Source organism: Orcinus orca, chromosome 14 (genome assembly GCF_937001465.1).
Source record: "Orcinus orca chromosome 14, mOrcOrc1.1, whole genome shotgun sequence".
Taxonomy (NCBI): Eukaryota; Metazoa; Chordata; class Mammalia; order Artiodactyla; family Delphinidae; genus Orcinus; species Orcinus orca.
Genome location: NC_064572.1, coordinates 18,975,980 through 18,991,592, shown reverse-complemented (window position 1 = coordinate 18,991,592; position 15,613 = coordinate 18,975,980). Strand labels below are relative to the sequence as shown.

Here is a 15,613-nt window from a genome sequence, read left to right as displayed (position 1 = left end):
GTGTTACTGCTCTAATACTCCTTGCACAACCGCAGTCCAAAGAATCCTCCCTCATTCAATTCTCAGTTGAGGAGCTGAGGGAACTGCCTCAAAAAATCTCCACTAGAGGAACAAAGGAGAGACAGAAGAGGCAGAGGAAAGTCACTTTGCCTGAAAGAATCATTGTACCTCAGCACGTTATGACAGACAGATGTCCAGAGCCCTGGTTGAGGATCCTGTATTCCCAGGACGCAGAGGGTCAGAGAAGCCGGCGTAAACACCTGGGTGATCACGGCATGGTCCAAGGTATGGCTGGCACTCCGTGTGAGACACGGCACCAGAAGACTGTACAAGAAAACAAATCCAGATTTAGGTAAGGGGGCACTCTTTGAAAGGACTACTGTAGGTGGTTGCCAGAGGTTGTGGGGAAGAGGGGCAGTGGGCAGCGGCTCTCTAATGGGGATGAGAGTTTCAGTTTTGCGAGATGAAAAGGTTCTGGAGATCTGTTACAGAACAGTGTGAGTGTACTTAACACGACCGAACCGCACACTTAAAAATGCTCAAGGTGCTAACGTTTATGATAGGTGCTTTTTGCCACAACTTTAAAAAAATATTGCAAAAAGAGAGAAAAGACTTATAATATGGGCAAGGGGCCTATTGTAAAACATAAAACACATTGACCACAAGATCTGCAAGCATCTCAAAGATCAGGTGGAAAATGGCCTTTTCTTTTCTACAGGGGAGTAAACAAGGCCAGAAGGAACTGGGTGTTGGCTGTGGGGTGAACGGGTTGATGGCTGGACCACTGCTCAGGGAAGGTCTTTCTTCGTGGTCAGCTTGTTTTGGGGGGAGAAGTGCTATTCTGAATTCCGATACTGGCTCAGGTTGAAGGTGGCTCAAAAGTCAGGGGCCTGTCTGGAAAAGCCCAAGTTGAGTTTGGTCAAGACAGCTAGTGGGTATCTTGTCCAGATTGGTCAGTGGGGACAGACAGTTCAGGTTATGACACAGAGACTGGAAACTGGAGAGTGTGTGTCTGGCTTGTCCTCAGTAAACAAGGGAGCCTCCAGTGTCGTCTAAGTCGTTTGAGGAAGGGTCGTTCTCGGCAGTGAGGCTTTTCCTGGAACATGGAGAGCAGGGAGCCTGGTGCAGGGCTGCTTTCCAGGAGCACAGGACTCAGGTGCTGTTCAACATCATCAGCCCCCTGCAGCCGCTCTCCCTCTCTCCCTCAGTCCTCACCCTGCCAGCGAGTTTCTGAGTTGTGAGGGGTTTTTTTGTTTTTTTTTTTCTTTTTTCGGTACGCGGGCCTCTCACTGTTGTGGCCTCTCCCATTGCGGAGCACAGGCTCCGGACGCGCAGGCTCAGCGGCCATGGCTCACGGGCCCAGCCGCCCCGCGGCATGTGGGATCTTCCCGGACCGGGGCACGAACCCGTGTCCCCTGCATCGGCGGGCGGACTCTCAACCACTGCGCCACCAGGGAAGCCCCTGATGCTGATTTCTTAACTTTGACAACTAGAAAGACAATGAATGTTAAAATTGTGAATATTTTTAATAAAAATACTTAAGATATAATAAAATAAAAAAAATAAGGCCCGGTACCTGCTCCACTGCCTCTCACCCATCTATTCAGCTGGTGTATTACTCTCTCTTTATAACAATGGCCTCCACGGAAAAACACTCACTGTGCGAGGTTTGCAGTGAGATGTTCTGGCCTCCCTACCGCCAGCAGTTAGTTGAAAAAAAGTTTAATTTGGAAAAAGAATAGTTACCAGGCCTGAGCCAGGGTGAAAGGCAGCTGGATCCTTAAGAATGGGGCAATTCGACAAGCATTGTTCCCTTCAAGTTTGTATCTTTTTATATTCCAATAACTTTTGTGTGATCCTCGGTTTTCTTTTAACACTTCAGTCAGACACAGAGTCAGTGTTTAATATAATTTACGTCTGAAGACAGGCCGTTCCTGGTCTGAACAATATGATGTCAGTGCTTGGGGGAGGGGAAGCATAGACTTGAATTTTTTGGAAATAAGGCTTTTCAAAAGGGAAGACCCACTGTAAATCAGTAGCCAGGTCACAGCTGCACTTCCACTCTTCGGACTTAAATTCTACAGTTTCCCTCGTATGTATGATGCTGTCCCAAGACCCACTCCGCCTCCTCACAACTGAGCACACACATACGTACACGTTGCCAGGAACGGTTTTGGAATCATTAAGGGAAGGAGGTAAACACACGCTCCCAGGTAAACAAGCCTCAACAAATTGCTCACGTGCATTTGAAAATCATTTGTTTATATATTTGAAAAACGGAGGAAGTCAAAGTGAACAAGGCAAAAACGCACAGTTTGAGAAGATATTCAAATAGCCATGGAAAAGAATTACTCAGCGAAACAAAGGAAAGTATGACATTACAGGAGTCCTGACGTTTTTCAAGAGAGTAAAGAGGTTTTGGTTAGTTGATTGTTGAACCCTGAGGGCCTTTGACGTAAGAGTCTGTTGATCGTGGAGGGGCCCAGCCCCTCCTCATGGGTTATTTGCGCCTGTGTGGGCCTGAGGGTATTTTTGTCATAATTTATCCCACCTGTGTCTGTCACTTCCTCCCCACTCTCCTCCCGTGACAGCCTGGCTCAGGTTTCTCGGGAAAGTGCTAAGCCAGTTATTAATAACAGCCCAGTGAGCCTCGCAAGCCACCCAGGAGCAGATGGTGTTTGTCACAAAAGAGAGAGATCATCTCCTTGACTTTGGACTTCGCTTATCAAACCCCTGAACAGTAAGTTTTGGGTTTTTAAAAAACGTGGCTTTTAAAATGTTGACGGAGGAGGAGAGTTTAATGGTAGTCTTGCTTCCTTCTGGTAGAGGGAATATAGTTAGCGCAAAGACGCCGAAAGCCTGTTTCCCCTCCCTGCATTTCAACGTCTTTCCAGTTTTTATAAGGCTGCTTATAAGATTGATCAAAGAATTAGAATTCGATTCCTTCCATTTCTTTCTGGCTCAGTAAAGGCAGGAGGAGAAGCAAGGGGTTAATAAGATCTCAGTGACTTGAGCCAGCCTTGTGGCCATGCTAGATATTTCTGCCTTTCTGTGTTTCCTCTCTAAAGAGAGGATTTCAGTGATTCCAAAGAGAAATTTCACATATGGAAAGTGTCTGCAGGGGAATGTTGGGTGGGAGACTTGGGCCCTGTCGTTTTCCATGTTTGAGATTTGGTTCAGAGAGGGCACCTGTCACATTCCACAGGTTCACTGCCTTCCTGAGATTTTAGCCAAAGGCTTTGTCTTTGCAGCCTTTGTGATAATGGCTGCTTCTGGGAGTCCTGCAAAGTGGGTCACTGTGTTTTCTGTCTGGAAAAGGAGGACCCTGAAGCTGGTGCCCTGCCTCGCCCTCTGAGGAAAGGTGAAAGCTGACACTCCGGTCCCTTCTCAGGACTACGGACTAAGACAGTTTTCTGCTTTGGTGACATACATTCAATTCTCCTGAACATGTGCATCAGGCTTCTAAATAAGGGAGGCATCACAGGGAAGTGGAAGGAGGCAGATGCCGGCTTGGTATTGAGCCCTGGCTCAACAAGCTTTGGGACTTAAGCAAGTATTCAACCTCTTTGAGTCTCAGTTTCCTTGTTTGTGAGATGAGAGTTATAACCTGTTTGACAGCGTGGTGGGTTTTACTCATAATGTATCTAACTGGCCAAGTATGGTAATATTATTAATGAAATCCCTCATTTGCATTTTTCCTGAATCTTCTTAACCTGGAGCCTCCAATGTGGTCTTTGATGGGAAACTTTAAATTGCAGAGACGATAATTGGCTTTTACTGCTTTTAATACCTTCATCCTTAGGATGGTATCAGCAGTGGGAATGCTGAGGACGGGGGCATTGGAGGATGGCATATGGTTAGCTCAGGACATGAGGCTACGGCTAAGATCAGTGATGACGGGGAACTTCATCAAAACAATTTCAAAGCATAAACTATTATTTTAATAAACTTATCTGCTCTACTATAATCAGCATTCTAAAATTTTTCTGGGACTTGCCTGATGGTCCAGTGGTTAAGACTCCGCACTTCCAGTGCAGGGGGTACAGGTCTGATCCCTGGTCGGGGTCCTAAGAGCCTGCATGCCACGAGTTGCAGCCAAAAATCAGTAAATAAAAAGAAACTTTTTCTTTTGCTTATGTGCTTCTGTGGTTCCAAAGGACTGCTTTCCCCCCTTGCTAGCTTCGATTCTGTGTCTGGACGGGACAGAAAGGAGGGTTGTCTCAGAGAATAGCTGCTTCCCAAAGTGTTTCCTTGTACACTCAGGAGGCAGGATGAGGTTTTTGTTTTCCACCGCAAGCTGTCATTCTGCAAATGTTTATTTAATTCCCACTGTGTGAACACACAGTGCTAGATTAGCAAAGGGTCAGTAAACTCTAAATATGGTAGGAGAAAGAAGTCATTTCATGAGTAACTCTGTTACAAGTCAGAATGGGCTTGTTCCGTGGTACATGACAAGTACCGACAGGATCTGTCTGGCATTCCACAGGGCCATCGCGTCCAATACTTATCCACCGAAAGTGGGCATTATTGGTCAGACTTCCCCTTAGAGAGCTGTACATTCTTAGAAACGATTCAGTGCTTTTCAGGGCTCCTCGTTGGGTTCACCTTCTAAGTAACAAGCTTCTGAGGCACAGAAAAACGCACCATAAAGTCGCATCTCATCCTCCCCGCCTCCAGTTTTTTTTTTAATTGAGCACCTGTTTTGTTCCAAGCCCTGTGCTAAATGATAGAAATATAATTTGGGGATTTCCCTGGTGGCGCACTGGTTAAGAGTCTGCCTGCCAATGCAGGGGACGCGCGCGAGTTCGAGCTCTGGTCCAGGAGGATCCCACGTGCTGTGGAGCAACTAAGCCCGCGGGCCACAACTACTGAGCCTGCGCTCTAGAGCCCGTGAGCCACAACTGAGGAGCCCATGTGCCACAACTACTGAAGCCCGCGTGCCTAGAGCCCGTGCTCCGCAACAAGAGAAGCCATTGCAGTGAGAAGCCCACGCACCGCAACGAAGAGTAGCCCCCCTCGCCGCAACTAGAGAAAGCCCACGCACAGCAACGAAGACCCAACGCAGCCAAAAATAAATAAACTTATTAATTAATTTTAAAAAAGAAATATAATTTGGTCTTAGAAGAGGTAACAGTTTTTCATTGAACTTGAAATTCTGTCCTCCAACCTGGCCATCTACCTTCTCAGCTAAACTTGACTCCAGATAACACTTAGCTGGTTTCCGAGATCAAATCTGCACCTTAATAATTCACCAGTGAATTTAGGCAGAGGAGTGTATGTTGCAGGCTGAGAAGGTAGTTTAAAAGGTTTGGCCAAATGCTTTTACTAAAGTCAAACAGGTCCAGAGATCTCTCCTCCACCCCAAACCTGGAATGACACACGTTTGGATATGTGAGTTCTGCAGATAAAACCCCCAAACGCAACGAATAAGCACCTGGCCTCAGCCCCACTCCTGCTTTGTCACAACGTGGAAGAACTGGTGGCGAGTGGCACTGCCCTGTGAGGTTCCCGGGCCACAGCTCTGGGCAGTTCATCTGGCCTCCTAAGAGTGCGCTACAGCTGTGATTCTTGGCAAGGGCCGGGGAACTTGGCAGGGAGAAGGTTGAAAACATTTTGATTATTTTGGTTCCAGAATCTTTCTTAATGTAAAGTACCTATAACCGAGTAATTTATGTCTTCTTAGGGGCAATGCCGTCTCCTATTTGGGGGCAGGAATGGGGTAGCGGGAAATCTCAGCCTTTGGGAGTCTTGGTAGTGGATGATTAAGAGGAGGTGCTTGTTCATATGTAGAAAAACAGTTCATTTAAGGGCCGGAATATTTACTCAAAACATTTGAGGCACAGTCATAGATGGCAGAAGGCCCAAACTGGACAGATATTGACATGCAGAGAAAGCATGAGAGATACAGTTGAAGAGGAGAAAAGTAGAGGGATTCCACACAGGTCTGGGACCCCCCTGTACCCCTGGGGGATCGGGTGGACCCTCATGGGTGCTGCCAGGGCAGACAGTGCCCTGTGGCCTACATGTCTGTACATCTGCCTCAGCTTCCTGGGCTTCCCATCGCTTAAGTCCATTTGTTTGCTCTCGTCCATTGAGTCCACGCTCACCCCTCTCCCTCCTTGTTGGGCTGCAGGAAGCGGCCCCCTTTCTGACTCCAGTGCTTTGTCATACCCTAACCATTATTTTACCAAGTGCCCGGCAGCATGCTGGGCTCTAGGTTCACCTCTTTTACCAATCCTGAGATGCTGCAGTGGCTAAGGCTTTGGAGCCAAACACACTTCCATTCAAATCCCCGGTCATCCCCGGTGTGTGATCGCGAATAGCTCACTAAAGTCTCGGGTCATCAATCTCTCCAACTAAGGAAATAGGAGAATTAGTAACTCACCTCATAAGGCTTTATGAGATTAAAATCACAGTGTGTGTAGGCCCTTCTTAACTGTAGTTACGAATAAAAGCCTTTCAATCCCCTGCAAAACAGATTGTCTCTGTCTCCAGATGGGGTGGCAGGTGAGGTGAAATGCCCGATCCACAGCTCCAGCACTAATACCAGCCAGAACCAGGATCGCAAACCAGTTCCACCAGGCTCCCAAACCTTGCTGACCCACCATCTGTGACAAGGCACGTGGTTCTGTTTCCAGGCGAAGTCCACTTTGTCGAGTTTTGTGAGTCTGACCTGCCAAGTTTTCCAGTTTTCACTTGTGACTTATTCTCTTCTGGACACCCTGGTCTTGCCTTGGCCCGAATCAAAGCAGTTGGGAGGTGATGAAGATCGAATATCTTCAAATAGCCAAGTCTAGTGAAACGCAGAATCCAATTTATCATACATGTCAGAAAGTCGCTGAGGCAATTATTATAGTAGCTCAGAAGAAAAGTAGCTGTGTGACCTCAGGCGAGGTGCCTTCTCTCGTTTGTCAAATGAGAAGTTTTAAGAAATTGCAGATTTCTTTTCCAGTGCCAACATTTCTGTAATATTTCCGATTTTCCACTACAGTTGTTTTTTTTAGCTGGAGAGAGAAAGGTCTCCTTGAAATCGTGTCTTAATCAGGAAACAAGGTATAACAATCATGCCTGTAATCATTTCAGTGTCAAGCCATATGCCATTTATTATTATTCTCATTCAAGCTTCCTCACATACAATGCTCATATCACTGATGAGTTGATTTCTCAGATGTCTGTTAAATTCCCTTCCTCATGTAATTCCTCACATAATTAGTTCAGAAAATGCACCTTGAACTCCATTTTAGAAGCTTACAGAACACACAAAACCCACTTACTGTTGAATATGTCTGAATTTCAGTTGACTTCTGAATGACTCATATTTGAGCAGTTTATGTCTCCTGTCCTACCACACCATCATCTATTTCTGGAATCTTAAGGGGACAAATCTCAATTATGCCAGAGAAACAGTAGCCATCCCAGCAGGACACTTCGAATCCTAAAACCCTGTAGGCCAGTGCCAAACCCTTGTTGCCTTCCAACAACTTGACTAGCTTCCCTAATTACAAGCAAACAAATAAAAACAAAAGCAAAAACATCAACAAGATATAATTCCCATATGATTTCTCAAGTTTCTAAAAGATAACTTTATTAAACATAAATTTTATGGGAAAGAGACATTTTCCATATGGAGACAATACTGAAAATACCCAACTTTGTGATTTTATTTTTGAAGAATAAAAATTTGTGGGAAAAGTAGACTTAATATATGGTTTTTCTTGTTGTAATCGTCTTTTGAACAAAATGAACTTTTGGTCTTCCAAGAAAGCTTCTACTTGAGGTGCAGTTATTAAATCAATATTTGTTGAAAACTGCTTAGCATCCAGTACCGTGAGGCAGTGGGATCCAGGATGGGTAAGGCCATCCCCACTTTCTAGGAAGACAGCCCTTCCAATGGGGGGTGGCATGCAAATAACCACAATACATGGTTGTCAGTTGCAATATGTTACAGCAAGTGGGCAATAGATTCTGCCTGAGGGTGTCAGGAAAGATCACAGAGGAGGTATGTTGGGTTTCAAAGGATGAGTAGGTCTGTGACAGTTTTGCATGTTTGGGTGTCCAAAGAGAAACTGAGAAGCCTGATTTATTCAAGAGGTACCATCTAGGAGGTAATACGGTAGAATATAATTAACAACGATAGTCACTCTTGCTTATTAAGAGCGACTTGTGCCTAGTAGGCACTCACTTGGCACAAGTATTGATATTATCTCATTTTATTCTCACACTACCCTACTCTTATTATCATCTCCATTGTATAGAAGTGCTAACTGAGGCACAGAGAGTTAATGTAACTTGTCCAAGGTCTCACGGTAAGTGGCAGATCCAAGTCAAACCCTATCAGTCTTATGTCAGACCCGTCTCTCAACCACCAAGTCCTGGAAACATTCTTGTTATTTCTCTGTCCAGCTAATGTCGATAAGATCAAGGGGAGGAATTCATTGGCGGTCTAGTGGTTAAGACTCGGTACTTCTGCTTCTGGGGGCATGGGTTCTATCCCTGGTCGGGGAATTAAGATCCCACAAGCCACGTGCACAGCCAAAAAAAAAAAAAAGTTCAAGGGGAGGAACTTGTCAGTCATAAGTTGATCAGTGGGTGGATAACAGACTAATAATAAAAGAAAAGAAAATTGCAGAGAGTAAAAGCTAATAAAACACAGATTTAAAAAACTGAACTTTCACCTAATCGGGTTGCTAGACAGTAAGCTCGTAGTAGTGGCCTGTGAATGATCCATTTACAAAGAGCAGGTTGTTTTGATATGAATAAAACTGACTCTTGTAAAACTATTCAGGCAAATTTAGGGTTCTCAGGCCCCGAGGGATAACGGCAAGACTATCCATCCCATTGTTCAGCCAGCACTTGACATATACAGAAAGGAGCCGGGACTGAGGAAGAAGAGTGGCCGTCGGTAATTACATGTGGATATTTCCATTTCAGTCTAGTCCATTTCCTTTTCATTTGAAAACATTAATAAATCCATGTAGTTGAAACAGAGTGGCATCTGGGGATGGGAGTCCTGGGTTAGTAGCATCAAGGCTCCAGCATAGAACCTTAAGGCAGTTGCTCCATCGCCCCAGTAGTGCATAATCACAGCCTGGCACACACTAGACCCTTAATGAATGGTAACTATTATACTTTACTTAAGTGACCTATTCAGCAAGAGTATCTCATGTTTCAACATTTGTCTCTAGGGAACTTCTGTCAATATTATCTTGACCATTAGATATTGATGGAAACAAGGAGTAGAATTAGCAAATTCTTATCAAAAAAGGAAATATTTTTGAAGTGTGACTCATGTGTTTAAGACTATAATCTTGAATCCAATGAAAAGTGTTTTCTTTGGATTTAAAAAGAGACTTTGCAAAGTATGTTCTGTTCTTTATCTTGACCAGGAATCCACGCCTAATCAGGGGAAATCGTAGAGGCTGAGAGAGATTGAGAAACAGGTGAAGTCTTAGTACCAGTAATAATTTTATATAATAGAGGGCGTTTTACTTGTTTGTTTTGCATTGTTTTATTTTTGCCAGGGGACCAAGCCGTTTAGCAAATGCACTATGGTCCCAGGAGTCAGAGTTGACTTGAGAAACTTTGTTTTATATAAAATCAAGATTATAAAGGTTTGAAAGGCCAGAGGCTACAAACTGATGGCAGGGTGAAGAACAGAGAATGCAGTGAAGTTCAACCCCCAGAGACCAAAAGTTACTGCTACTCGCCATTAGTCTAACTTACCTTGTAGGATTCCACTATTCAGCCATTCAATGAACAGGTCAGTTTGGATTTAGATTATTTGGACTTTTGATGGAAACAAAAGAAAATATAATAAAGACAAGTTTTTAAAACTAGATAAGAGAGTATTCATTCTATTTTAAGTATAACATTCTATAAATTAATTTCTACAAAATAAATTGATTCTCAGTGCCTTTTGGAAATAGGGAAAAGAAAGGAACGTAGAGGCATTTAAATGGGAGGGAAAATTATTTGCGGTCATCTGAAATTTCAACATGAAATATATTAGGCCCCAAATAACCTAGGATGTCTTAAATTTTATTTTATTTATTTTTTATACAGCAGGTTCTTATTAGTTATCTATTTTATACATATTAGTATATATATGTCAATCCCAATCTCCCAATTCATCCTACCACCACTACCCCTGCCACTTTTCCCCCTTGGTGTCCATACGTTTGTTCTCTACATCTGTGTCTCAATTTCTGCCCTGCAACCGGTTCATCTGTACCATTTTTCTATAACCTAGGCTGTCTTATATCAGAAATTGGAGGTGATGTTATTTTAACTACGACTTTTAAATACTGCATTCAAGATAAGACCACGGTCTTGAGATAGTCACACTCAATACATTCTAGCATACTTTTAGAAGTGTCCTAGCTTGTTTCAAATTTATTTATTAATTAATTTATTTTTTACATTTATTTAGTGCATGTTTTATCCGATAAAAAAAACACTACAGATCATTTTTTTTCCTGAAAATGCTGCTGTTAACTAGCCTTTCCTCTAAAAGAATGTCCCTGCAAAGAAAAAACATGTGATTACCAAGCTTCTAGAAAAGTAAGTAAGAACTAATTAGGCAAAATGTAAATCAAACACTGCGACAATCATAATTTTAATCCACGGTAAAATCTCAGTGTGCTAGTAAACTTATGATAGTACAGATTCGTGTCCTTCCAATGATTTAAATCCAGAAACAGATCTAACACTGAGAAGAACCAAACAGAAACCACCAACATTCCTCTTTCTCCTGAACATTTTGAATGAGACTAGAACATGTTCTTTAGCCAAAGAGACAGTGTAAACTCAAGGAAAATGAAATGTCTCAGTGAAACATTTTAATGAAAATATGTAATTTATTGGATAAGGTGTAAGTTAAATATTTTCATTAAAATCTTTGACTGACATTTAATTTTCCCGAATTCATATTTGTTAAAATGTTTAGTTTGACAAAAATAAAATCAGTATACATTACTTTTAAGTATATGGGAAAGAAAGAGGACTAGCCGTTATGGGACTACTTTCTTTCGTTTTCTGAAGTTATATAAGCAACATCCTTTTAAATGAAAATGTGAGAAGTGGAAAAAGCAAGGAAAAAAAATCACATACAGTCCTTCACCCAAATTCGACCACTATGACCATTATTGACATTTGTAGATAGTCCTGTTTCCTTTTTTAAAATATTTCGATTGTGAAGTCTAACATACCTACAGAAAAGCCTATAAAATTTCTATGTGCGGTTTAGCAAGTAGTTAAAAAATGATTGCCAGTGTAACCACCAACCAGGACAAGAAATGAAATACTGCTGGAGGCTCCCCACACCGTGCAGCCCTTCCCTTCCCCTCACTAACACCACCACTACCCTGATTTTATGGTAGCCAAGCCTCTGCTTTTCTTGATCAATTCACCACCTACACCACTGCACCCACATATACACCCCTAAACCATGCACCTTTAACTCTGTTTTCCTACTTTACATAAATATATTTACACTGTGCATTTTCTTTTGTGCCTTGCTTTTAAAAAATTCAATATTATGTTTATAAAATTCACCGCTGTTTTTGTATGTAGCTGGAGCTTAATTTTCATGATTGTAAAAATTCAATATTGTGTTTGTGAAATTCACCGCTGTTTTTGTATGTAGCTGGAGCTTAATTTTCATTATTGTATAATATTCCATTATATGCATTTCTCTATCTACTAATGGACATTTGGTTTGTTTTTAAGTTGAGGATATTACAAATAATGTTTGGATATGTATCCTGGTGTGATTATCCATGCTTGTCCAGGAGTATAATAGGTGTTCATAAGGTATGGCTTTTAATCATAATTAAATATTTTAACATAATTTTCTAAGTAGTATTTTCTATTATTTCATAGTTGTAATAACCATCATTTTGTTGGATAATTTTCCATTTATGGCTGAATGTTACAGCCTGGTCTTTTGTAATAAATTCATTCCACTTTCTAATGCTTCTAGTGCTGGAAACAATTAAAATCTAGTCTCTTAGCAAGTTTAATGTTTATAACACACTTTTATGTCTATGCTCACTGTACTTGTGTATTACAGTGGTCTCCGGGACTTATTTATCTACTCGTTGCACATGTGTAACCCTTACACATCTCTTCCATTCCCTCACCCCCTGAGACCTATTGTTTTAAAAGCGTGGTTTAGACTTCCTGCTTCCACTGCAGGGGGTGTGGATTCAATCCCTGGTGGGGGAACTAAGATCCCATATGCCCCATGGCACGCCAAAAAATAAAATAAAATAATAAAAGCGTGGTAAGTGTTTGGCCCGCCAGGAAAATTATAGAGTTCAGTTTAAACTTTTTGTGAAAAGTTTAGTTTTCAGCTCTACAATTCTGTGATATGTTGAAATCAACGTGTCACGTTTGCCGAACTCCACTCTTCGACATCTCCTTCCTGACTTCTTTGAGAGTCATTTTAGAGTTTCTCCAGGCAGGCTCCCTGCCCGGCCACTTCACAGACCTCCTCAGCATCCAATAAAAGCTTTCGCTGTGCTTTGACACAGGAACCAAGGTTGCTAAGAGACCACCTGTGCTGAATGCACTTTGTTCTAGCAAGAGCAGCTGGAGAGAAAACCCAGGAGCAGCATTACCAACCACTACCCGGGATTAAGTCAGGTGAGAAATGGGTTTCTGCGCACTCTTCGACCCCCACCAGTTGTCTGGTCTTTCCCTCACTTCCTATTCAGTCTCTCTCTTTACCGCTGTTGGAGAAAATTGAAGGTACCCCTCAGAGCACAGACTGAAGAAACACAAGATGGAGGTGGAGGCCATAGGAGGGAAGGAAAATCGCTTTGCGAACCCATGTGTTATTCTTACCCCTTCTTTCCCTAACATAGGCACAAGGAATTGTTGAACTTAAGGGAAATTCTAGGCGTTTACTTTGCCAGTGATTGCTGTGTAATTTGGGGCAAGTCATTCCCTCCTTTAGGAAGGGGGTTAGTTATTATAGAAATTAATCAAGATTGCTAAAAGTGGAAGAAGATACTTGTATAAATCTCATTTCTCTCCCCCTCTCTCTTTCACCTTCTCTCTTAAAACTCAACCTGCCTTTTTGGGTTTGAGTGAAAAATAGCAGAAAATATTTTCCCACCCCGATCTTGCCACTTTCTAAAAATATTGATGCTCATTTTTTACTTTTTTTTTTTTTTTTTTTGGTGGTACGCGGGCCTCCCACTGCTGTGGCCTCTCCCATTGCGGAGCACAGGCTCCGGACGTGCAGGCTCAGCGACCATGGCTCACGGGCCCAGCCACTCCGCGGCATGTGGGATCCTCCCGGACCAGGGCACGAACCCTCGTCCCCTGCAATGGCAGGCGGACTCCCAACCACTGCGCCACCAGGGAAGCCCGATGCTCATTTTTTAAAATAAATTTTTTAAAGTTTATTTATTTTTGGCTGCATTGGGTCTTTGTTTGCTGTGCGCGCGCTTTCTCTAGTTGTGGAGAGCAGGGGTTACTCTTCGTTGCGGTGCGCGGGCTTCTCATTGCGGTGGCTTCTCTTGTTGCATGCAGGCTTCAGTAGTTGTGGTGCGTGGGCTCAGTAGTTGTGGCTGTCGGGCTCTAGAGTGCAGGCTCAGTAGTTGTGGTGCACGGGCTTAGTTGGTCTGTAGCATGGGGGATTTTCCCAGACCAGGGCTCGAACCCGTGTCCCCTGCATTGGCAGGCAGATTCTTAACCACTGTGCCACCAGAGAAGGCCTTGATGCTGATTTTAAGTTGAGTGTGTATAAGGGACTTGGATGTAAGGCCAAGTTTACATTCCTGGAAAAAGGAGTTAAGAATGGTTCTAAACTCCCTACCTGACAGGCATGTGAAATATTCCGACAGTGCGCTAAACAGACCACAAATTAATATCTTTAAAAATTCCGTAATACTTAAAAAAATTAAGATATTAAAAAAACTGATTAACACAGAAGTGTGGAAGAAATTAAAATATTTAATGTCTGGTTAAGTGACCAAAATATGAGAAGATTTTGAGGAAAGATCAGGGAAATGAAAAAAACCTTTTGTTGTTTAATGTTTAAGAATTTTATCACATGCCTCTTTCCATGTCTTCAAATTCGTATTTCCTGGTAATACCCACTGTACAGGTTAGAAGAATGGCAATTTCACTGATGCCATAAGAATGATTGTAAATGACTTTGCAGATAAGACTTCAAAAATAAACTAATTATGGATAACATTGAAAAGAGAGGGGTAATTCTGGTAGTTCCTTGAGCTGTTTTTTTTTGTTTGTTTGTTTTACAAATTTATTTATTTATTTTTGGCTGCATTGTGTCTTCGTTGCTGCACGTGGGCTTTCTCTAGTTGTGGAGAGCGGGGGTTACTCTTCATTGTGGTGCACGAGCTTCTCATTGCGGTGGCTTCTCGTGTTGTGGAGCACGGGCTCTAGGCGCGCGGGCTCAGTTGTTGTGGCTCGCGGGGTCTAGAGCACAGGCTCAGTAGTTGTGGCGCTCGGGCGTAGTTGCTCCATGGCATGTGGGATCTTCCCGGACCAGGGCTCGAACCCCTGTCCCCTGCATTGGCAGGCGGATTCTGAACCACTGCGCCACTAGGGAAGCCTTGAAAGACATTTCTTGATCACTGTTTCTTTCCAGTGCAAATATGAGATTGATTTTAAAGAATCAGGGTTATAAATGTGTTCATTTAAGGACATTTTCTCTTTCTTTTCCCCCTAGGGAGCAGGAGCTCTTGGATATGACCTGTAAACACTGGATGTTAATTTCTACTACTAACCCCACAAGTCTGGAAGATGAAATTGTGGGAAGACTTCTAAAAATTCTGTTTTTTATCTTTGTTGACTTCCTGTCTATTATATATGTTGTTATAACTTCTTAGAAAGTTGACTTCCCTTACTTTACATGTGAATTTCATATTGAATTACAGTGAATAAAATTTTGTAATTTAGTATGTTGAGTGATTTTAATATGATGACATCTCCAATTATTCTAGAGGCCAAAAGGACATTGCAATAAAAACAACATTGTATATTATTTAGTACTTTCTGGTTTATAAAACATTCACATAAATTGAAATGGAATTTTTTCCAAAAATCTACACTAGTCTCATAAAACTTCTTGATTTTTAACATGATCATTAGTTGATAGATTGACTAAAATTTGTAGGTGTAATTATGAGTGAAGTTGTTTCTTAAGGATGCGTACCTATGTGAAATTTTATATGGTTCTATTTTTTTAATTTATTTTTAAAATTTATTTTATTGAACTATAGTTGATTTACAATGTTATGTTGATTTCTGCTATACAGCAAAGTGATTCATTTATACATATATACATTCTTTTTCATATTCATTTCTATTATGGGTTATCACAGGATATTGAATATAGTTCCCTGTGCTGTACAGTAGGACCTTGTTGTTTATTATATGGTTCTATTTTTAACACATCAAGCTTAATATAAGATGATCTTTCCATACTGTATGCTAATAGTTTATTCTCATTTTCTTACATACACATTTCATCTGTGTGTAGGTAGGTTGTTTTTCTTAACCCTCCACAATTTTATGTTTCTACTAACAAAAACTTAAAGTTAGGAATAGAAATGCTTAAACAACATTCTTTTAGGAA

General features: G+C 41.9%; 1 protein-coding gene across 2 annotated transcripts; it reads left to right on the top strand.

Moving 5' to 3' along the window:
- On the top strand, nt 1-14,936 carry MRLN (myoregulin). 2 transcript variants are annotated; one of them, XM_012536782.3, is made up of 3 exons: nt 1-2,740; nt 12,534-12,645; nt 14,705-14,936. In XM_012536782.3, exon 3 carries the CDS (start codon nt 14,724-14,726, stop codon nt 14,862-14,864), a length of 141 nt encoding a protein of 46 aa, XP_012392236.1. In that variant the 5' UTR covers nt 1-2,740; nt 12,534-12,645; nt 14,705-14,723; the 3' UTR covers nt 14,865-14,936. The 2 variants fall into 2 exon arrangements, with proteins under 2 accessions (XP_012392236.1, XP_049552600.1); XM_049696643.1 differs by lacking the exon at nt 12,534-12,645.
- The last annotated feature ends 677 nt before the right edge of the window (nt 14,937-15,613 follow it).

Coding starts and splice junctions, on each gene's coding strand:
- MRLN (XM_049696643.1), top strand. CDS start 14,724: ATGACCTGTAAACACTGGATGTTAATTTCTACTACTAACCCCACAAGT.